The following is a 23,154-nucleotide window of genomic DNA, read 5'->3' on the forward strand; positions in this document are numbered from 1 at the left end:
ATTGTAAATTAAAAAATAAGATGATAAATTTCTCTCACACTGCTCAAAACTGAGATGCAAATGTCTGAACATGTAGAATGTGATAAGCAAGCTAATTAGAGATGTTTTTCACTAGACGGAAAGCAAAATAAAATAGGAAATTTGGTACCTATGAAACATACAACACAGGTTATTTTCTTATAACAGATTTCTATAAAATATCTATATCCTAACAAATCAAAAATTATTAGGTTCAGCAAACTTGAGTTTCATTGCAGCTTTCTGGAAATAAATTTATTTGAAAATGAGGCTTTCTTAAATAGATCAGTGACTGAACTGCATTTGAGTTCATAACATCTTTTTAAAATGCAGTAAAATTATGGGTATATAATTATGTATAAATACTTTCCTATTATACTTACTAAGTTTCAAAAGCCTTACATGATAACAATGTTTGTGCTGTAAACTTTTGTACCGTGACTTTATTTAATCAGTGGAAATGCGACTGTGGTCATATTTTGATTTCTGGATTTGGAAAGTTTTAGATGCCATTTTAATAGATCTCTTTTCATTGATTGTGTAATATTATATTTAGACCATGGATTCCTAGAAAGGATAGATGTGCCTCAGCAAGACATCCCGGCTGTTGTTGCTTATACATATTATAGGATTTGAAAGTGCAGTTTGTTTTCCTATTTAGAATGTTGTAACCTAAATTACAGAGTTTGATTGTGTTTAGTAATAAAGAAGAAGTATCACAGATATAGAGAATACAGTAAAATACATGCTTTTACTTAAGCACAATGAGTGTTTTCAGAATGGGCTAGATTTTCAAAGTTCACAATAACATTGCTCTTTTCCTATATGGCTAATCCTTGTTATTTAATTTGAGTTTCCAAGCAAGAGACAAAGAAAGGGAAAGAAGAAGGTGCAGCAAGGCAGAAGAAAATTGAATGAAAGTGAACTCATCTGTCCATATGATTAATGAAGGATATATTTACTGCTTTCACACTTAACAGAAAAAAGACTTCTTGAGCTCAGTTTGCTTTTCACTCGCATGGGTGAAGAAAAACTCCTAAAACATACAACTGAGGGCTCATTTAGTAGTTTCTCATTAAGGATAAAGGATTAAATGTTCCTCATAAAAACATTATTTACATCTCAATAGTGCTAATAGCTATTTTATGAATAGTGAGGACAATTTGTTCGGGAAACCTATATTCCTTTGGAGTCCTATAGTCAACCTTTTAAATTGTGTAATTAATTTTACATCCTTGATCTATTTTTTCCTTTTGCAACCTTTGCAGTTCTTTTGAAAGCTTCAGTCTTCTAGTCAAGAAAACCATGGCCAGATTGTTAAAATATTCAGCTACCGTAGCAATGTTCCAGCCATCTGGAAGGATTTCTAATAGTCAGCAATTCGGAGTAAGAGCAGCTAACAGTGAGACCTGTCTGGTTCCTGGGTATGAGCTGGCGGGGGCGGGGGCGGGGGCGGGGTCAGGAGTTACAGAAACACACCCCTGTTGCATGGTATAGCCATATTATGTAGAGGCATCAAACGATGACTAAAATTAGAGAAAAAAAAAATCTCTCAAACTCTTCCTCTCTGAATTTCTTAGTGAATAATTTAATGTCAGAGGAATATGTCACTGTCGGCAAATGTTGCTATTTATCCATAATACTAGGCTTTCTCCTATACAGGTTTTGCTTGTGTGGAACTAAGGGAAACGATATTCTCATCTTTGGTTCTTCATTCTTCCTAACTTAACCAATCACACACGTTGAGAGAGGTCTTGGAAATACGCTGCTCTTCCAAACAGCAGCATGATTACAAGTTATCTTAACATTTACTCGTGAATATAATTTGTGTCTGAGTATTTTTTTTCCCACTAACTGTGGGCCTTTACTTAGGCATTCCTTGTGCAAAATGAAGCTTTAAGAGGTGAACTTTATTGGAATAAAAATGGAAGCCTTAGAGCACCAGTTCACTAAATGGAAACCTGAAGGAGACCATTCCTTTCAATAGTTAAGCCTACACAGCACTAAATAAGTACAAATGCAGTCATCATCCCATTAATTTGATCAATACAGTCAACCAAACCATACACAGAAACCTCAATGTGATCAGAAGCACAGAAAATAGTCTGCATCAATCCAATTCACAGGATGACTAGGCAACCTTTATATCTGCCCAGCAGGCAGAACCCTGCTGTCTACATATTGTGGCTTACCATCTTTTTAAATGGTGACATCATCACCTACTTATTTCTATGAGTACAACGAACAAGAGCCCAACTTCTATTGCTCAAAAGGCTTGTTTACAGAAAGATGACTTGAATATAACGTGTTTTTCTGGACCTTTTGACAGAGAAATAACACTTACACCATACTGTCTATGTTTCTTTCCCCATTAGTAACATATTAAACATCATCTGAACCCAAGATATGGACCCCAAAATAAGAAAGAACTAAGACAATAATTTGTCTGACTCCCTCAATTCATTGGTGAAGAAATGGAGGTTCAGAAAGGTGAAGTAAATTGCTCAAGGACACAGGACGTTAATGACAGGACTGGGAAAGTCCAAGGTCTTTTCCAGGCCCATCATCATACGTTCTCCCATGGTAAGGCTTACTTAAGATTTCATATTATGCAGTGTCACATGTATATTAAAATAAATTTTTCTTCTCATAATATGGTGATATAGGAGATTAGGTTTAGTGACTATTCAAATAAATAATGGAAGTCATCTGTGTTCAGTCCCTAACCAGAGATCTTTTCTTGTCATTTGTCCCTTCTATGTGGTTTTGTGGGGTAAATGACAAACCTGATTAATTGAAGTGTAATATATTCCATTGCTTTCTCTAGAATTAAAAGTTGAAACAGCTTACCTGTTTTAACATATATGCATTAGAGGTCGACTACATATGGATTCCTTTTTTTTTTTAAATAGAAGAAAAATAAATCAACGTGGGAAACGTACCTTCTACTATAACATGAAAATCATGAATGGCTGATCCCAAGAAATTGTTGGCTGTGCAGCGATAGTTTCCTTTGTCTCGATAGGAGACATTCTCTATCTTCAAAGTTTTGCCATAATTTTCTTTTGTTTCTCTTCCCTTTGGTAAATCACCTCCTATTTTGTTCCAATCAACCTGTGGAGTTGGTCTGTGAAACAATACATAAATGATAAATTTATTTTAAGTGAAACATAAAAAGTAAAGAAATCCACAGGACACATCCCTCACTGTGGTGCTTTCAGGTCTGCACTCAGAGTTCCACTGAAAAACATCAGGCTTCCCAGTGCACAGACCTGCCCACCACCATCCATGGTGAACATCAGGGTTGGATCAAGTCTCTTTCATTGCAAGCTCCTTCACTAAGCTGCTTCCTCAGAAAGCCTCTATTTCCTCTACTGAGAGGGCTAACTCCATGTAAGTGCTGAATAGATACGGTTAGATGAATGACAGATTACTGGACCTGTAGAAATATTACAAGGTATTTTTCAAGTGTGCTATCTCCCTGTGGGTGGTTTGAAAGGGCCAGAAATAACGGCCCTCTTCCCTAGAAGAGTTTGAAAAACACGATGAAGTAAGGCCCAACAGCGAGCAGCGGGAAACTGTGGTACCCCCTTTAATCCTTATGAAGCTGATATTGGACAATAAGACTCAGATGCAGGGGCCCAACGTGCTGTCTGGAACAAGGAATAGCTCATTATAGGGCAAGGTGGGCTCTGCAGCACAGACCTGGCCACCCAGGTAGCTTTCCACCCTGATGGGGAATACACCAATAGAGGAATGAACCAAATCTCCCTTGCTTAGAAAGATTAGATCACCCAATCAAAACAAACACGTGATAAAAGAAGAAATCAATAACCAGACTGATAAGTTGTCACACACAAACACAGTAACATTTTTCCACCTTATTTGGGTAGAAAACAAGAAGGAGGAATCAAGCCAGCTGCGTTTAAAACAGAAAAATCCCATCTCATGAAAACCAGACAATTGGGAGAAGTGGGACCCTCTAGACTTTTGTGATTTAAAAATGATGTGGAAAACACTGATGCCTGATTTTAACTGATGGATTTTTTTTTTTTCTCCTCTTCACTTGGGCTATATGACTGAGTGGAAGACACTTTTGTTGCTTTTATTGATGATTTTTTTTCCTTCCCACTATATTTCTTTTTATCATTAATACCTGAAAGTTATTGAGTATGTTCTAAATGTGGTCATTATTATCATCATTTTACCAGTGAGGATTCTCAAGTTCAAGAAGTTAATTTGTTTAAAGTCACTGGGGTAATAAATGACACATTAGAACTTGAATTTGCCTGACTAAACTTGTTCTTTTGATCAATGTGTTCTATTTTATTTGTGCTTTTCCAACTCTTTTTTTTTTCCTTTCTAACCACGTATTCTTGGAATATAGGCTTGTAGGGAACTTAGTTACTAGTTAATAATTGAACAATTCATATTGTCTGTGTCAATTACCTTAAATTGTATTGTTAGGCGGTGGTTAAACTAATTCAGTTATTATGCAAAAAATATGAGAGGTAAAGATGAAGGTCTTTTACACACATCTAGTCTCTTCCCCTTCCCTCGAGGCTCAAGTACTTACCAGCCTTACAGATCTGGAACCACTACCTTTTATTTTACCAGGCTTACAGTCCATGGCACACTTCTGCAGGAAACAGTAAGGATGCTCAGACAGGCAGTTGTGAGAGTATGTTAGCCGGTGGCTTCCCGAGCACACCACCCAACAGGATGCATAACCCACGCCTCCTAACTGCTTGCTTTGCACGCCATCTGTCAAAATGGCAATCTGCCAAATTACAGGGTGCTCTGGACCTCAGTTGCTCCAAATCAGGAGTTTTTCGTGAGTCCATGCTTTAATAGTACAAGCATCTCACCTGCTGTAAAATCTTTTTTTTTTTTTTGGTTAGGCCTTGGAAACCAGTCTGATCCTCTAATACCTATTCTTTGAAGGAACAGGATAAAATGATTATCTGTAAGTATCATAGGACTATGAGACATAATTCATCTAAGGACACATCTATACCATTGCAAGAACATCCAGCGATATCCTTGCTAATTTTTTTTTTTTAAATTTAATAAGCATTTACTAACAGCACTAGAACAATAAATTTTTGAAGGAAAATATATTGCTTCATCCATTTTTATACATAAATATACACCATGTCATCATCTCAAGCTTTTGTTCAGGTCTTTGCCCAGCCAACTTTAATTCTTATATTTCCTTTGTTTGCAAAAGAATCGTACGTAGCTTAAACTCGTGAATTTACAAAACAGAGAAAAGAGAGAAAATTTGAGCCCAACAGTCAGCAGAGGGAATTTGCCTTTAATCCTACTGAAGCTTTCACAGGGTGTGACTGAGTGTGCACTGGCCCATGAATATGGTCTTTTCCACTGAGGGACGCACTGTCTGCACTTCTGGGGAGGGAATGCTTTTCTTTTCTGAATGAAATTCACAACATCATTTTAACTATTCTCAGTTTCCACCTTACAGAATCTGTAGAATCTGAACCCTTCAACCTTTCCCTGTGAAAGCCTTCCCATTTTACTTAATAGTATCAATATTTTCATTATTAATAGCCATTTTCTGAAACATCTACTATAACCCACTTCTTTAGATTCAGGGGTAATGCCATCCTTTGTTCACCCTGGCTTTAACTGAACAAAACAGTGCATTTGCTTGAAATATGCCAAAGAAGTTAAATTTAGAGAGAGTTTAGGAGACAAATAGGATCGAATCCCAGCCTCCACTTCATACTAAGTGTAGAGAGGTGAATTCAACTCTCTGGCCTACATTTGCCTAAGCTGCAAATGGGAATAACTGTCATGAGAAACAGTGAGGATAAAATGAGCTAATGTACATATGCCAATGCCTAGAGGGGTGGGATAGGGAGGGTGGGAGGGAGACGCAAGAGGGAGGGGATATAAGATATAAGTATACGTATAGCTGATTCACTTTGTTATACAGCAGAAACTAACACAACAATGTAAAGCAATTATACTCCAATAAAGATGTTAAAAAAAATGAGCTAATGTATGTAAAGGGCAAAACGTACCGTCTGACACATAATAAAGAGGACAATGTCCTCGTTATAATTATATTTGTTACGGCAGTTTAAAACTTCTAAGGAGAAAATTTTTCAGGTACTCTAAAAGTTTTACAATGTATCACCTTCACCTGAAAGGCAACCAGATCAGCCAGGATTCCCAACCCAAACCCACGATGAGTAAGAAGAAACCACTTCAGGTGAAACTCTTCTGACAAGGCATCAGGCATCCTCAAGTTCCCAAAGACAACACATTGACGTTCACTTTCTTCTTCTATACTGCTTCATGACATTGCATTTTCCAAAAAGCACGTGAGAGCCTTTCTATTATATTGAAGACAATCCATGTAGTTGCCGGCACACTCAAGAGGTAAGTTATAGCATTTGTGAGAAATAGGAAAAAAGGATTACTGACATATTCTCCCTGCCCAAAGAGTCAACCAAGAATAGTGATGAACCCTGAAAGAATTTAATTTCTACCACTATAAACGCATATGAATAAGAACAAAAGAGTAGGCAGTTACCAACATGATTCAAACTGAACCTGAGTCTTTCATCTCCTCACATAATACAGAGACGAAATTCCCGAACAGAGGCCATGTCCCTGCACGTCTAATTAATTTACGATCATACACTTTGGCAATTTAAGACAGATAAGCAACCTGAATATTTCTGCTGGATGGAAAGAGAAATTTACAAAGCTTAGGGGTTGTAAAACCATTAAAATCTGCTCCTTTTCTTCATAATCCAATTTAAAACCACCCATTCAGAATATACACTGGATTATGAATGAGTATGAACTTCAAACTCTAGTCCATGAACTAGATGCCCAGCTATGCAAAGCCCTTAGTTTACGAAATGATTTTGTAAACTTGGGTGCTAGGAAGGTGGAATGTATTTTCTCATGGTATTCCCAATGGCAGGGATGGGTATGTGGTGGTAAGCATAGAAGGATGATGATAGGAAAAAGGTGACCTTGTATGACCAAGTATTAACTAAGATGGTCCCTGTTTACGTTGACTTACGGTAGTTACTCAATAAAGTCACAATTTCAAGAGGTGACCAAGCGAAGACTCCTTAGCCTTTACTTGGAGGATTTGGAAAAGTGTTATTTCTTCAGTCGTGAAAAAAGTGTGGTTCATGAGTTCTGATGTAAAACTCTCTTAAATTGCATGATCTGGACCTGCTTGTGTGCAAAGGACAGGTGGGTGAAATAATAGATAAATAGGGCTCCGTGGAACCTGAAAAGACATTAACAAGCAGGGGCAGGACAAATACAGCTGAGAGACACAAACCTTGCACTAATAGTGATGGGCGGACTCCTATCAACCTCATACTCTAAGGATGGCATCCCACTGCTGACTGGGCCAAGGAGAATGCTGTCACTGACACCTCCATTCACACTTTCACCAACTGACAGACAGATCTAATTATAAATCAATCTCAGTCACAGCCTGAAATCTGTAGAGTGAAGTGCAGATTACTTTCTCCAGGGATGTAGTAACAGGAATTTTTTTTTTTAAAGAAATCATTTTTAAAGATGCATGCAGGCACACCCTTCACTGCTACCTTATTCTTTACAGAACAGAACGGAAAAAATCAGGAACGGGGTCAAGTTACTCACAGGCCTTCAGCAAAACACTCGAGCAGTAGGGTGTCCCCTTTGAGGATGGTAACGGACGACTCACTGCCATTCTCCGGAGAAGGCAACAGTAGTCTGGGTTTCCTCTGCTTGATTGAATTCGCTACAAAGCAGAACAGAAAAGGCTCAGATTTTTTTTTTTTTCAAACTAAGAAAAGTAAACTCCTTTGGCACTCAATCTTTCTTAAAAAATATTTAACCATATGGACCTATGTGTGTGTATGTATATTTACACACACATTTTAATTTATTTTCACACATTTACTTCACATGTTTTTCACACATTTTAATATACTCCAATTTAAATAGATTCCACTCATACCACGAAGCATGGGTTGCCCTTCAGATGCATTAAGTAAGTGTTGCATCAAGTTTTATGAAGGTTATGATTTAATCCACATCTTCAAATTCAGAAGTTCAAACACTGTTCAAGATAATTAGTTTCTTGATGAAAGCCCTTAAGTTAATTGACAGTCAATGGTTTTATATTCTACATTTTAATCATACATGTTCATGTTTGATGGCCATGTGTATTTTTCTTGAATTTAAATGTGCCTAAATATTTGACAAGCTTCCTGGGCCCTGCACCCAGAAATTCTGATTCAGGAAGCCTGTGGTGCACATCAGGCATTTATCAACCTCTTTAGGTGACTCTACTTGCAGTCTCAGGCCCTCAAAGACAAACACTGTTGTAGGAAAGACTCAGAAGCATTCTCAGTAACTGGGTAAGGAAATGTTCCATTTCTTATTTTCCTAAGAATACTTTCAAATACAATGGAAAATGAGGAAACTTCCATTTTCAATGCAAACTTTGATTTCATTTCCAAGTGTTCACACAAATTATGTTTCACATCCAATATCAATGTAATTTGACGCGATATGCAAAGAGTAAACAGGTGACGTGCTGTTGTCAGAGTAGAAGAATGAAAATTACTGGCAGCTCTGTGTAGCCTGCTATAGCTTCCTTCCAAGTGTTTATTTCTTGAAAAATAATTTTGCACATGTAGTATGTGCAATGATTTTTACTGACTGCTGGAAAGATATGACAATACATGTTTGTTTTATTGACCTCAAAGGAAATGATGTTGGCCATATATACCTCGTCAGTCCATTTTCAAACTGAGGGTGTACCAAGAGGAGCCCTTATCCAGCCCTGCCGATGTTACCGGTATATTAGATATCTAAGCATGGAGGGTTCAATGCTGGTGCCAATTTTAAAAGGAATATTTGTCACATTCAAACAAATGATTCTTTTCTTTACAAAAAAACAGCCTACTATATAATTCAGGTTTACTCAGCTATCTTCCATAGAACACGACTGTGGTAAGTGCTCTATGGGAAACACAAAAAAATAAAAACCTTTTCATAGACAAATGAGTTTGGAAAATGCTGCAACCTATATTCTTTCTCAGTGAGTCACAATGGACAGTTGTGTATTAAGTACTCCAAGAGGTCTTGCACGGTAAATAACCACCTAACTTTCTTACACCCAACGCTTTCCCTATGTCTGTTACACTCGACCAGTCCTTTTTCCTTTTCTTCATGTAACAGCTCTGAACCAAACTGCTGATCAACCAGGAGAGACATTTTGGGAGACCTATAATAATTACTCCATTAAAAATGTGTTATATATGTGTATTTACTTATGTTAATTATATCATCTATAAGTATATAGGTGTATTTATATAGTTATGCATTTATAAATATCACTCCTTTTTACATATATTTAATGGGGATGGGAGGAAATAGAACCCTCTATGCTAAGGAGTTTTCCTTACTAAGAATATTAGTATTTTAATAAACTCACGACGGTATTAAAGGAAAAATTCAAATTCTAAGATGACAATGAGCTACCGTAGGTGAAAATAAATGTCAACATTCTGCACGTCATCAACTTACCCTTGGAACCAATTTCTGTGGATGAACTCGAGTCATTAGCATGCTTTACTGAAATAAAAAAATGGAAGAAAAAAACTCACAAACATAATGGTAGATGCAGATATCAAAACAGAATGAAAAGCCATAGTTTTCTCTTAGAAAAATTACAAAATGAGATATAACCATGCTTCACTAGAAAAGCACCTTTGGGGATATAGTTGAAAAACATTTATAATGAGCTTAATCTTGAACTACTACAGATGAAATCCAGGTGGAAAAGATACAAATTATAGCTCCATTAAAGAGAACTGAGGTTGCCAAAAGGATGCTATAGTGAAGCCCTGGCATAGTGAATCTACACACAATGATGAAAAAATTATGAACCAAATTAGACAATGGAATGGTCATGCCAACTTTTGACTCCACCAGAGCCAATTACTCAGTCAGTGAACTGCTGGAGATTATCTCTGCCCTTTGAATCTATGGTTCTTTCTCCCACTAATAAGGACTGTTTTCAAATGTAGGAACCCAGACTGGCATCTGCAGAATTAACTAGGAAAGAGGAGCAATTCAAATAAGTTTGCCAATTTGGGAAGGACAAAAAAGCTTGATGTGATAAAAATCGTAATACTGCTTCTTTTTATTTCTGACTCTGTTCTTTTCTTCCACATTGTCAGCCTGCCGGTTTATCCAAAATCACAGAGATCCAGAGCCTGAGACTTGCTTAGAAAGTCCCTGGAATTTCCTCGTGTATTTCGCCCAGGGGAAATGACTAGACCTTCCAGACGTCAAGTGAAATACATTTGTACTGTGAATTGAGATTTGATTTTCTGGATGCAGGAGACAGAGCTACCGTCAATGTACAGCTGCAGATGTCTCTTTCATTGAGATGACATCTCTAGAGTTGAACTAAACACTGGTGGAAAATATCAACCCAGCTCTAACTGGCTTCAACCAGAATAAAATTATAGACACATTTGTATCCCCCATTCATGCTGGCACGAGAAATTATTTGGACTTACAACTGTTAACTGTTAGTTTCATAGGCATTTTCTGCACAATAGTCCTTAATCTTGGGAATGCAGCAAAGCAACAGTAATCATTCCGACTGTCTTTTTCTTCCACATTTGCGAAGTACAGATCTCCCTTTTGGCTCATGTATACTCTTTCATCTTGTTCGATGTGTTCTAATTCTGGAAAAGAAATATCTTGTCATTAAAAGGGGCAACTGTCCTTTATCATGTCTCATCTCCTTTTTTCATTATCCTTTCCTTTATATTAATTTTATTTTATTTTTCATGTCGGCTCTTCCTATTCCTCTCAAGTCTGGTCTTACTATAAAAGCAATTAGTGAGTAAGAAGTAAAATACAAAAAATAACAAAACCCTTGGGAGTGCACTTATCAGTCTGGGCATTCTACCTCCCCTGACCATCCAGGACTCTACCTGTGCTTTATGGGTCTGCACTGGCTTATCTGAAAACTGGTCCAATTCAGATAATGGCCTAATTATTACTCTTATTTTATTAGGATCATATATCTTTAAAACAAATTTCCACAAAAGTGTGTCTGAGATATTAATCTCTCTTCCATGGATGCAGCCTGGAAAGTTGTAAGATGAACGGAATCTGCAACTTGGGCTGCAGCCAAGAGTAGCTTCTTTTGCTTTCTTTCAAATGCTGTACGATTATTATTTTTCTCTGTGGGACACAATGGGAAAACATTTACAGAGTGCTGCTAAGGCACATGCCAGAAGTAGGCTTTACAAGAAACTGGAATTCCAACTCAAGAATTGGTAAAAGTTTTTGACAAATTAAACACAAAAGTTAATACTAATTTCTATGTGTGTCACTGTACGAAGTGGGTACAACATTATTAAAAGAGAAATTTAAAGCTAGCAACACAGATACAAGCCATCCTCAGTTTTGACATGGATAATATCCCAAAGGTAAGTAAATTGTTTGGAATACCAAAAGTATTTCCTTCATAGACATACTTTATCACATTAATAAAATAAATCCTCTACTCTTTCCAGATATGACAAAATCAAGAAACATATTTAGTGGTTTTCTAGTGCTTTCATGTGTATTTAGAACTTAGAGAAGACAACAGATAGAAATAGTTTTTAAAATCTACTTGATTTCACATTGACAACCATATATTAATTTTTTATCTTTATGTTAGTTATCAGTATGTTAGTTTACATGATGCATGAAATTAAAATGTCCCCTTATGGATACAACAGAACATTACTTACCAATATTCATCCAATAAATGTGTAAAGGTGGGAGGCCTTTGGGAGGGTTGCACGGGAGGACAATTGGATCACCCTCCTCCACTTCAAGAGGGTCAATTTTTTCTTTTGGGAATTTTGGAACATCTGGTATAAAAAATCATTTAAAGACATTATTTAAAATTTATGTTACAAGTAATGTTTTAACGTTACAAGTAATATCTTAAAGCGTTCTTTTTAAAAATTAGAGCATTTTTAATAAATTCAACACCCCAAATCTTGGTTCTCGTATCTCTCCTGCAGAGGAAAATACTGTTAAAAATATGTGGTGCATCCTTATACAACCTTAAAAATATTTCTGCATCTGTAACTGTAGACAACAAACGTTTTTGCTCTGACATCAATAAGGCAACAGTATGCTTGTGCCTATTTCTCTGTGCAGAGATGTAAGCTGTGAGTCACAGGAGTTGCTCGTTTTAAGTTTTGATAGATAAGGAATCTTTTTTCTCCAAACCCTGTGACTTATTTTTAGGGAGATACTTATTTTCTGTCTTTTGCTTTATTGTAAAGCCCTTGAATGTGATTGGCAAATATTCCATTCAGAGCATAATCAAACTAAATAAACAATTCAAAGCCCACGTGGGGAAAACAGTATGAATGCAATGAAAAGCCAAACATGATCACTATATGTGGCAGACAGAGTCATTCACATTGAAATCACTCTCAGTAAATGAAATATTAAGTGAAATGGAATTGATGTAGGAAAGGAGAGTTTGCAGTATTTCAGCATATTGTTTCTTTCCCATGCTGGAATCAATTTCCTAAAAATCAATGCATTGGGACTATAAGTCACAACTGGGTAGAAGTTGAAATCTGACACCAGTGCTTGATGTTCTTATGAAGTGATTTATAAAATAGTTTTAGGAATATTCAAGATATATTCTTCCTCAACATTATTTGTACCTTTCCACTTTGTTATGGGAATTTGTGTTATAGAATTACTCAGACTCTGATGGACGAGAAGGACCTTAAGAAGGTACTTATAACCTTCCTGACCTGATGGAATTTATTAGCAGGTTTTCCGTCTCTGTATTTCATTCTTAAATTATGGTTCACAAAAGATTATCATTATTCTTGGGAGTCTAAAGATATACTCATTCATTGTAAAATTTCTTCTTGAGAAGCTTCGTGCAGTTCCTGTATATTTGTTCCCTTGAGCCTCACCCCCTAACCTAACTCTTTAGTGATTGAGGGAATTTGCTGACATTTCCTATCGATGCACTAGCTGGTTACAGTGAATTGCTTTTTGTCTAAATTCAAGGACCTTTCAAGGCTTAACACTGCAGGGGGCAGTGTGGTTATTACACTGCCTTTGCCAGTTCAAAAGGCAGGCATCAGTCATGTGACAGTCCTCAGTGGATTCCCTCATGGTCAACTCATTGTAACAGATTTCTCCTGGTGAGTCTGGAAATACATTTGAGATGGTAACTATATTGGAATCATCCTTTTGCTCTAGGTAGCATGAAATTTCCATCAAAAAATGGGAAAGAATGCTGAGTACGTTCCCTACCTTTACCTTGTAGATAAAGTATCAATACCACCTATTTGGTAAAGACTTAGCTTTGACGGACAAATGTTATGCAAGTCATTTTGCAGAAAGTATACCTTATGCAAGTAAAGTAGAGTAACTTACAAAACTAGTATGTACCCTAAGCTCCAAATTCAAATCACCTTTTACTGAACCTTGCTATAACTGAAGCCCGGTGTTTGCTGGTATTGAAGTTAGCTGTGTTGCATGGCAGTTACTGAATCTGTTTATATACAGATACGAGCAGCAAAAGAGGAAGGGAAACATAGATTAGGAACTGGAAGGAGCACGTAATCCTGTTCTATAACCAGCAAACTTTACAGTGCCAAATATGAATATACAGTTTTCTGGGTGGTATCTATTGTAAAGTAGCTAATGAAGTTGCACAAAGCCCTAACTGGAAAGCCTCCTCTTCAGTAAAAATTTAATAATTCAAACAGAGAGTATCACCAGTGAAGCACTATCATCTTGCATTAATTAAATCTACATTATAAAATTCTAATTACAAAAATGTAACTACGTTATTCAACTGGCTTCCAAGGCATCAATAATAAAATAAAATAAAATTTAGAAGTCTACAAAACCTTTATCACACACACACCATAAATCTTTGGAACAGCTTTAACCAAAGATGAAATTAATACCTGGAAACAAGGAAGAATATTTATATATTTAATAATTTAAGGTCTAAGAATAAACACTGTAAAGGACATAAATTTGTCAGGTTTTCTTATGTCTTACTCTTTGACTCTGAAACTATTTAGCGAGCCTGATGCAAAGCTAAAAAGTGAACATGTTAACATCCACAGATAAATGTGAAATTTAATTACTCCAACTTAACAGCAGGCATGAAGTTAATTCAAATAAAGAAATGAGTCTATTTAAAAATAACTCCAACCAATGACTTTTGCTAATTGTGTTTCTCTGGTATAAACATTAGCATTGTTGAGTCTGGACAGATGCAATACTTTAAAAAATGAATTGTAAACAATTGTTTTTCTTTTGCGTGAGCCAACTACCCTGCTTTAGCTTACCAAAACATTTCAAATAAGTGCTCCATCATCACCAAAAACAAAATAATTTGTGTTTCAGTAAGACTGGACTTGACCATGGAATGGTCTCTTTGCAAAGGGATCAGAACCAACTTTGACATCAGCATCTACCTAAGTAGGGCTTTAAAAATGTTTGGAAATCCCATAATAATCAAGTCTAGATGAAGCTATAAACATTTTGTCCCTATCAGTCTACCTGCATCAGAAAATCAAGCAAATCATAGCACTCATCTCTTTACTGTTCTCCAGTAACTTTCCACATTTATTATTCAGTGTAGCAGACAGATTTCTAGTAACAACTCCAAGGGTACAATTTCCTGAAAACCCATCTAGCATGAAAAACCTTTCCTAGAGACAAAGTAGCTGCATGCTAGTCTTCTTATCGGAGCTATCAACGCATGGCAAACCTGCAAATACAAAATCTCTAGGGGCTCTACAACTTGAGGTGCTGACAATTGGTTTTGAAACTCATCATCTTAATTCTTTCAACTTAATATACTGAAAAAAATAACATCTCTGTACTTGAAATACAGAAGACTTCTGAAAAAAGTATTTTTTATCTATAGGATAGCCTACAGGATAAACTAGACTCTAGCCCAGACACTAAAACTAATGGCTATGTAGCTTCAGACCAATATCTTTACCCTTCTGTGCCCCCTTTTACTTTTCTCTGGCATCCTAGAATCCTTCCAACTCATCTCTCTGGGGTCCTCAAAAGTCTCACTAGGTTAGAAATTTCTTAAGAGCAATCTGTAGAGTCCCACCATTCCAACACACTTAACGGTAAAGAACTGTAATGAAATGGCATCAGAGTAATTTAATTAAATACAAATCTTTCTAACTAATCACTTCAATGAAAAGATACTGGTGACTGAACCACCATCAAGTTATGTAAACTACAGATTATCTTTCTCTGGCACCCAAAGAATAAAATCAAATCTCACTATATTCTCTACCTCTCTGTGAGTCTGATAATCACTGCCAAGGTATGTTCAACAAAGAAGTATAACGCTTTCTAACTCATCTAGAAGATGTGTCAACAGAATGATCAAAGCATAGGCAACACTGTGTAGCATCGCGTTATACACTGCTCTGGAGCCAGCTGCCTAGGGCTGAATCCTGGCTTCATCACTTACTATGTGACCTGAACCTGTTACTTAATGTGCTTCAGTTTCCTCACTCATAAAATGGAAACTGTCATGACACCCAATACATTGATTTGCGTCAAAGTTTAAATAAACAATTTCATATAAATCAATTAACATAGTGCCAGGCACTTAAAAATCACTCAGTATATGTTGGCTCTTATTCAAATGTTTTCACTTTGCATGGTACACCCAGCCACATTGTACAGAGATGAGATGGGCAAAGAGACAAAGAGCTTTCCTTTGCTGCTGTTTCTGGTTTTTCGTGTAGCCTGTATCATAACAACTTCTGCAATTTTATGCAACTATTTGGAATTAACTTTATTAAAGAAACTAGGGAGGGGGCCAGAGGGAAGAAACACTATATATTTCATGGAGAACCTATGACTTGTTTAATGAATTATTCTGTACTGCCCTTCCTATGCCAAAGAACTTTATCTATTTTGACTTCTCACTGTTTACAGGACTGGCCTGGAGAGCTTCTGAGTGCATTTCATTTCCCTTGAATGTGCTCGGCAAATTGCTTACAGTCTGGCACCGTTATCATGAATGCGTGCTACTGAGCTCACATGCTGTATCACCCTTAACACCAGTCTCTGTCTGCAAAGAGATTTAATTGATTCCCATTTCCTGTGGTGTACCCCATTAACCCACTTAGAAGTACAGAGAAATAACATTGCCTTTCAGTCTATGAATTCACAGTAAGGAAGGACAACCAATTCAGCCCATTTCATTCTAGTCATTCACATACTCTGACGGATGAGAGCAAAATCCTGGGCCTTAATTAAACCTTTAAAACTCTAAGTTGCACTCTCAACTGAACAAATTGATCTTCTTTGGTTGGTTTGCATATATTAGTAGAAGAAGTTAACATATGCTACTGGACCCCTGCTTTTGCTAGCCCTCCCAAATCAGAGCAGTAAATAGCCAAGATATGTCTTAAGGAAATTGACCTGAGGAATCTGAGGAAGCTGTACAAATGTAGAAACCCAGCACATTAAAAATTCAAGTCGGTTTCCATTAAAACAGTATACAGATGATTTCATCCCTAAGCCTGCCATTTCTTACATTACTTTAATAGTGTGTAGATATTGCATTATTACTTTTATTCATTCTCTTATTCTTTAGTCTATGAACTAATAAGTCAATCACCGATAATATGCATTCATGCAGCATCAAGACAATGTCGAGGAGGAAGAATAAGACAGGATGCTACCTTTCTCACTTCTAAGCAACCTGATTAATCATGTAACACTCAAAACAGTCCCCCGAACAGTAAATAATGCTTTTAAAATTCCATCGAATTTACACATGGATATTCCTAACACTACTAATTATTGCTAACGTTTCTTCTTGTAATAGTCAAAAGTTAGAAACAATCCAAATGGCTATCAACTGGTGAATGGATAAACAAAATGTGGTATACCTGTATCATGGAATATTATTCAGCCATAAAAATGAACACGCTACTCATTTATCCTACAACATGAACACATCACAAAGAACAGGCTAAGTGGAAGAAGCTAGATGCAGAAGATCATATATTGTATGATTCCATTTACAAGACGTGTTCAGAAAAAACATTTATAGAGGCAAGAGTCAGACTGGTGATTGCCTGGGGCTGGGGAGAGAGAACACCTACAAATGGGCACAAGGAATCTTTTGGGGATGATGGAAATGTTCTAATACAGGCTTTTAATGATAGTTATACTAAAATTTTTTTATGAAAAAAATCCCCGATTGTGTACCTAAACACATAAAATTTATGATGTTAAATAATACTTCAAAAATTATTTGAAGAATCCAAGGTAAGGAAAATTAGTATAGGCTAAGACGGACTGAGAATGCTAAGTGGAGAAGGCTGATCTGTGCCCTGAAGGATGGATAGTACTGAACAGCCAAAACAATTATTTATAGCATCCTTTTAACTCCACTGACGTCTGTCATAATGAAGGCAAGAAAACAGCTCACGTTCTCCCCAGACCCACTCACCACACCCACAGGATTTAAGTTTCTTGGTACAGGCTTTGTTTTGTTCACTGCTATATCTCAAATTACTAGAAGAGTGTCTGCCACATGAAGGGAGCTTAATAAAGATCTGTTGAATAATTCACTAACTCTCCATGCCATATCTTGGAAAATCCATTTAGTTAAATGATTTTCCCCATGTTCGAAAATAGCACGTTGTGTTTGGTTGGTTGGTTTTCTTTTACTCTTTCTTTTTTCAGCAAACTCAACTGCAATTTTGTTAAAAGCAGAAAAGTAAACATTGTGTATAAAGGTCTGTTTGTAGGGAGTAATAATCAGATTTTTAGCTACTGTACTTGTGTTCAAACTTAGGTGGATCAAGCCTTTAAGGTTGGTCTAAAGAAAAGTTTAAGAACTGAGAGATACAAACTCTAAACCTCAAATTACAAAGTTTAATATAAAAGAAGAATCAATTCTTTACAGCTTAAGAGAAGAATCAATTGATAAAGGTCGTAGGAAGCTTTAAATGGTCTCTGATTTATAAACTCCTAAGAATTGGGGTGGCAGTCCTATTCAACATGTAAATGATTACAGAAAGCTGTTAGATGATGAAGTAATTTCAGGAGGGGCTGGAAATGATGCATAAGAAACCTAATTTATTTTGCTCTTTTCTGTAGCAGCAGAAAAGATGGAGCAATTACCCACTACATAGCTCAGATTCAACTCTTCATCTCTTAACTACAATACTAGCAGATTCTGGCCAGAATTATCCTTACATTGTTCATGTTTTCACTTGGTCTGCTTAGATAATGAGAGAAAACATTTTTTTTAAATCCTCGTTGTAGAATCTTATACTAAAGTGTGCCATTTCCTTCTCTGCAATAGGTCTAGCAACTGCCTTTTTCCTTTGTGTTTCCATAGCAACCACTAGAATTCAGGTTAGGGATCACCCTCATGCCTTGTCTTCTACAACAGATTTTTAACATCTCCCTTTCCCTCCCTCTCTCCCATCTTATTTCAGTCAATTAGATATATATTGTATAGTTACAGTTCTATGTTATAGACTATAGTATAGTTATATAATATAGACTGTAAGTATAGCTGTATAGTTATAGTTATATGATTTTATGATTCTCAACCAGTTTTCTGACCCAGAATTCATGAACATTTCCTACTATCATTTCAAACCCAAACTCCAGAGGCCAATTTTCAACACTGTATGCCACTGCTCTGTCCATTATTATTCTATAATATCACACTTAATAATCGAGAATATCTAATTAAGACAAATCAGTATGCTACATACTTATTAATTTTATATATATTAAAGGGTCATTTATAAAATAAATGTAAAGAATAAAAAAACAGAAATACAACACTCTACCTACCACCCATCCTAAGAAAAACATAAAATCACCATTATCTTTCTGTTTGGTGCAGATCCTACCCCTTCCCCATTCCATCAGAGGTAACTACCGTCCTAAATTTTGTTTTCATCATTTTCTTGCTTTGCATTATAATTTTACCACATGAAATGATACTCCTGAACAATATGCTATTAATTTTTACATATACTGACCGACCTTAAATAAAATCACCCTTTTTTTTCTAAGATTTACTTTTATTGTTTAGCATATTCTTAAGGTTCATCAATTTTCACTGCTGAGTAGTAATTCTTGTATGAATATACCACAATTATTTCATTCTATCACGAAAGAGCTTAAGTTTTTTCCAGTATATTTAAAAAATACAAACAATGCTACCACAACTATTGCTGGTGCACGTGGGTAAGGGGCATGTGCACGTGAACAAAGAAATGGAATTTCTGGGTCATAGGTGAGAACTTCTTTAATTAAGGAGGAGTGACAAATATTCTCCACAGTCCAAGCAGTAAACTATTCTCATCAGTGGTGGATACGTGTTTTGGTAGCTGCACATTCCCACCTAAAATTGTTACTCTCAGACTTTGTTATATTTCCCAATTTTGTGGGATCAAATGCTTTTATTATTTGAGTTACAGTAAATCTATTTCTGATTACTAATGATATTAAAAGCATTTTCATATTTTTATTGGTCATACCAGTCTGAGGTGCAAGTTCATGTCTTTTACCACTTCATTTTTTGTTTTTTTCTTAGAGGATGGTAAAATTATTTATAAATACATTAGTATTATCTTTAGTTATATTCATTGGCCATGATTTTTTTTTCTGGGTTGTGGCTTACCTTTCACTTTCTTCCTAGAGTCTTTTGATGAAAAGGGAATCTAAAAATCAAATGTAATCAAATTATCCTTAATGGAGATTTAATTTGTCTTGTTTAAGTAATCTTTCTCTACCCTGATGTCATAAATGTCACTTTGTCCGAATCACTTTCTAAGTTAAAAAATTATTTTTCCTTGCAAAGTTAAGCCTTTAATCCACTTGGGATGTATTTTTTATATGATGTGACCTAGGACTTGAAATAAGTGTGTCTCTATGTGGATAATCAGTTGTTCCATACCATTTAGGGGGAGGGAGGGAGGGGGGGAGGGAGGGAGGGAGGGAGGGAGGGAAGGAGGGAGGGAGGGAAGGAGGGAGGGAGGGAAGGAAGGAAGGAGGGAAGGAAGGAAGGAAGGAAGGAAGGAAGGAAGGAAGGAAGGAAGGAAGGAAGGAAGGAAGGAAGGAAGGAAGAGAAAAAGAAAAGAAAGAAAGAAAGAAAGGGAAGGGGAGGGAAGGGAAGGGAAGGGAGGAAAGAAAGGAAGAAAGAAAGCCCATGCCAGCTCTTTCACACTACTTTCACATATGTGAGGGCTGGTTTATGGGTCCTCCATGCTGTTCCACTGGCCCATTTGTCTAACGCTGTGCAAAACCATAGGCTTCAGTACATTTTACATTGAGTTTTACATTGAGTCTTGTTATCTGATAAAACCAAAACCTCCTAACATTCTCCAAGTTTCTACCAAACCTTGCAGTGTTCCTCAAATACATTTGGAAATCAAACTGGTCACGTTTCACAAACAGACAAACAAAAACCAAACTAGAGAGTTTTGACTTTGATTATTCTATACATCAAGTCATGAAGAATTAAACTTTTAACTTTACTGAGTCTTCAGATCAGTGAAAATGGTATTTTTTCCACATCTATATCTTTTAAAAATGTTTTCCAATAAATATGTGTACTTTTAATACCTCCTTCTTGGATTTATTTTCTGCTTCTATACTATTGTTCCCCTTCGCTCTCTTTTGAAGTTTAACCTGTTATCTAAAGATAACTTATTAGGTAACAATTTTAAGATGAAAATGAAGGAGCTAAGATTATTAATTTCCATCCCTTCTTCTTTTCTAAAGTATTTTGAAGATGAAAAAAATCTCTCTCCTCATAATACTTTAGCTGCCTCAAGTCTGTTTTGTTAAGCATAATTTCTACTATCATCACTTCAAAATACATTCTATTTTCCTTTGCCATTTCTTATTTGGCCTTTGAGTTAGACATGTTTTAATTTTGAAAGATATAAGACTTTTTCTAATTTTCTTTTTAATACTGATTTCTCCATTGTATTTTGGTCATAGTTACTTCCTAGCTAATATACCATCAAATATTGAAAAACATTCTGCAGCTTTAGGTATAATGTTCGATACATGTTCATTAGCTAGAGCTCGTAAATGGGTTCTTTAAACCTTCTATGGGTTTTCTAATGTTTCCTCTGCTTGAGCTACCAAATAATGAAACAGATATGTTAGCATCTCTCATTACTATGGTAGATATTTCTCTTTCCCCTTGTATTTCCTTTTCCTGCTTCAAACATTTTCGTATTATATATGTCTAGTACATTAATCTCCAGGAAGCCTTTATAAAATAAAGTCTATTTTGACTGATATTAATATACCCAATACCTACTTTTCTTTTGAATAGTATTTACCTAGTCAAGATATTTATTCAAGATATCTATTTATGTTTTCAAAAGATGGGACATGTTTTCCATCCTTTCAATTTCAACAGTTCTATTTTCTTGTGATTTAGATGTGTTAAATGGTAAATAGCTTATAGCTTTTAAAACATTTTGGAGCATTTAGTCTATCTACTTTCACCTTTAATGAGTGATATATTGAGATTTATTTCTATAGTTTTTTCTTTTTCTCTCCTTTCTTGCCTTGTTCTTCCTCACACCACATAGTTTGATAATCATTCACATTTGCTCTGTGCATTTAATGTAATTATTCTATAAATTTTAAGATGCATATTTTACCTGTCAGAGTCTAAATTTGAGCTATATTCTCTCCTCTAGAAAAATACAGAAAACTTAAAGAAATTTAAACCCAGTTCCCTGTCCCAACTTTGAGGATAACGCACAGACGTTTTTCATTATTTGTTTTTCCAAGGCTTGTGTACATTCTGCTCCTCCAGCATAAACTGTCCATATCCTGGAAGGTCTACGACTTTGAGTCTCTTCAGTGTCTAGAACTCTGCAAGAAGAAATTTCCAAATAGCAACTCTTGACAGTTTCATACCTAAGATTTTTTTCTGTAAACCCTTTGGTTAGAATCACGTAGTGTTGGATACCTTAAAATCTGGGAAAATAAATGACCAAACTTGGAAGTCAGTCATCAGAGATCCCATGCTGCAGAGGTCAGATCTGATAATGAAGAAGTTGCTTACTCTTTGGGATAGTTATTGATAAATAACATTCTTAAGAGTAAAGGAGCTTGCAGTTTTCCATGATCATGATTTATGGAAAATATTACTACAATATACTAATCACTGGTTCTCCTCTCCTACGGGGCACCCACAATATTGAACTTAAGTGGGCCCATGCCATTTGCTCTGCCCCCACCTAACAAACTGTGAGTAGAAGCTGCCTGTGTAACTTGTTGTTGGAAGCAACGTTCTCTGTCCTCCACTCTTTGACCTAGATGGCACAAGTTTCACATGGTGCTGACACAGGATGATAGGTATCTCCATAGGCTTGGATCGCTCAGTGGCTGCAAGGAGAACAGCTGCCCTGAAGAGCTGCCTGACCCACAGCAAACTGCATCATCAAGGAATAACCTTGGGTTAACAGGAGGGCTTCGGGATTACTTGTGACTGCAGTATAATTTAGCCAAATCTAACTAATATATTTAACTTTATCCTATGAGGCAAAACAAATACTATTGTTTTCCCATGTTACATATATTATTACTGAAACACAGCAAAATTATGTTGTTTTCAAGGTCATCCACTTCTAAGTATCAAGATCTGGAAGACAATTTCCCTTATAAATAAAATATAAGGCCTATATAAGCTGATTAAAGGAATACTCTGTTATTTCACTGCAGCCCAGTATAACGCCTGCTAAACTTCATTAAAACATTAAATGAAATCTCTACTGTAATACTTACTTGGAACTATAAATTCCATTTCTTCTGACATAGCAATTCCCAGTTTATTAGAAGCAAAGCAGCGGTATTTCCCTTGAAAGTGAGATATGTGCCCCTCATTCGGGATCCTGAATGTTCCCGAGTTGTTGGATACAATTATCCGAGGGTCAGAGAGATCAAAAGGCTTGTCATCCTTACTCCACGAAAATCTGTAAGATAAAACTAAAACTAGTAATCCTGAAAAATCGTATTTCTTAC

At 36.1% G+C, this 23,154-nt stretch overlaps 1 protein-coding gene across 7 annotated transcripts in view; it reads right to left on the minus strand.

Moving 5' to 3' along the window:
• The window catches only part of CHL1 (cell adhesion molecule L1 like), an 88,341-nt gene that overhangs the window by 56,246 nt on the left and 8,941 nt on the right, over positions 1 to 23,154 (minus strand). For 5 of the 7 annotated variants that reach the window (XM_004274767.4, XM_004274765.3, XM_033437182.2 and 2 more), the window contains exons 3-8: positions 22,918 to 23,105; positions 11,832 to 11,954; positions 10,599 to 10,769; positions 9,598 to 9,645; positions 7,681 to 7,801; positions 2,961 to 3,145 (exon numbers count right to left, since the gene is read on the minus strand). In XM_004274767.4, the coding sequence (XP_004274815.1) occupies positions 2,961 to 3,145; positions 7,681 to 7,801; positions 9,598 to 9,645; positions 10,599 to 10,769; positions 11,832 to 11,954; positions 22,918 to 23,105 (836 nt within the window). The remainder of the gene's footprint in view (positions 1 to 2,960; positions 3,146 to 7,680; positions 7,802 to 9,597; positions 9,646 to 10,598; positions 10,770 to 11,831; positions 11,955 to 22,917; positions 23,106 to 23,154) is intronic. The other 2 variants (XM_004274766.3, XM_033437181.2) reach the window with 1 other exon arrangement.

This window comes from Orcinus orca, chromosome 10, assembly GCF_937001465.1.
Source record: "Orcinus orca chromosome 10, mOrcOrc1.1, whole genome shotgun sequence".
NCBI classification, from domain to species: Eukaryota; Metazoa; Chordata; class Mammalia; order Artiodactyla; family Delphinidae; genus Orcinus; species Orcinus orca.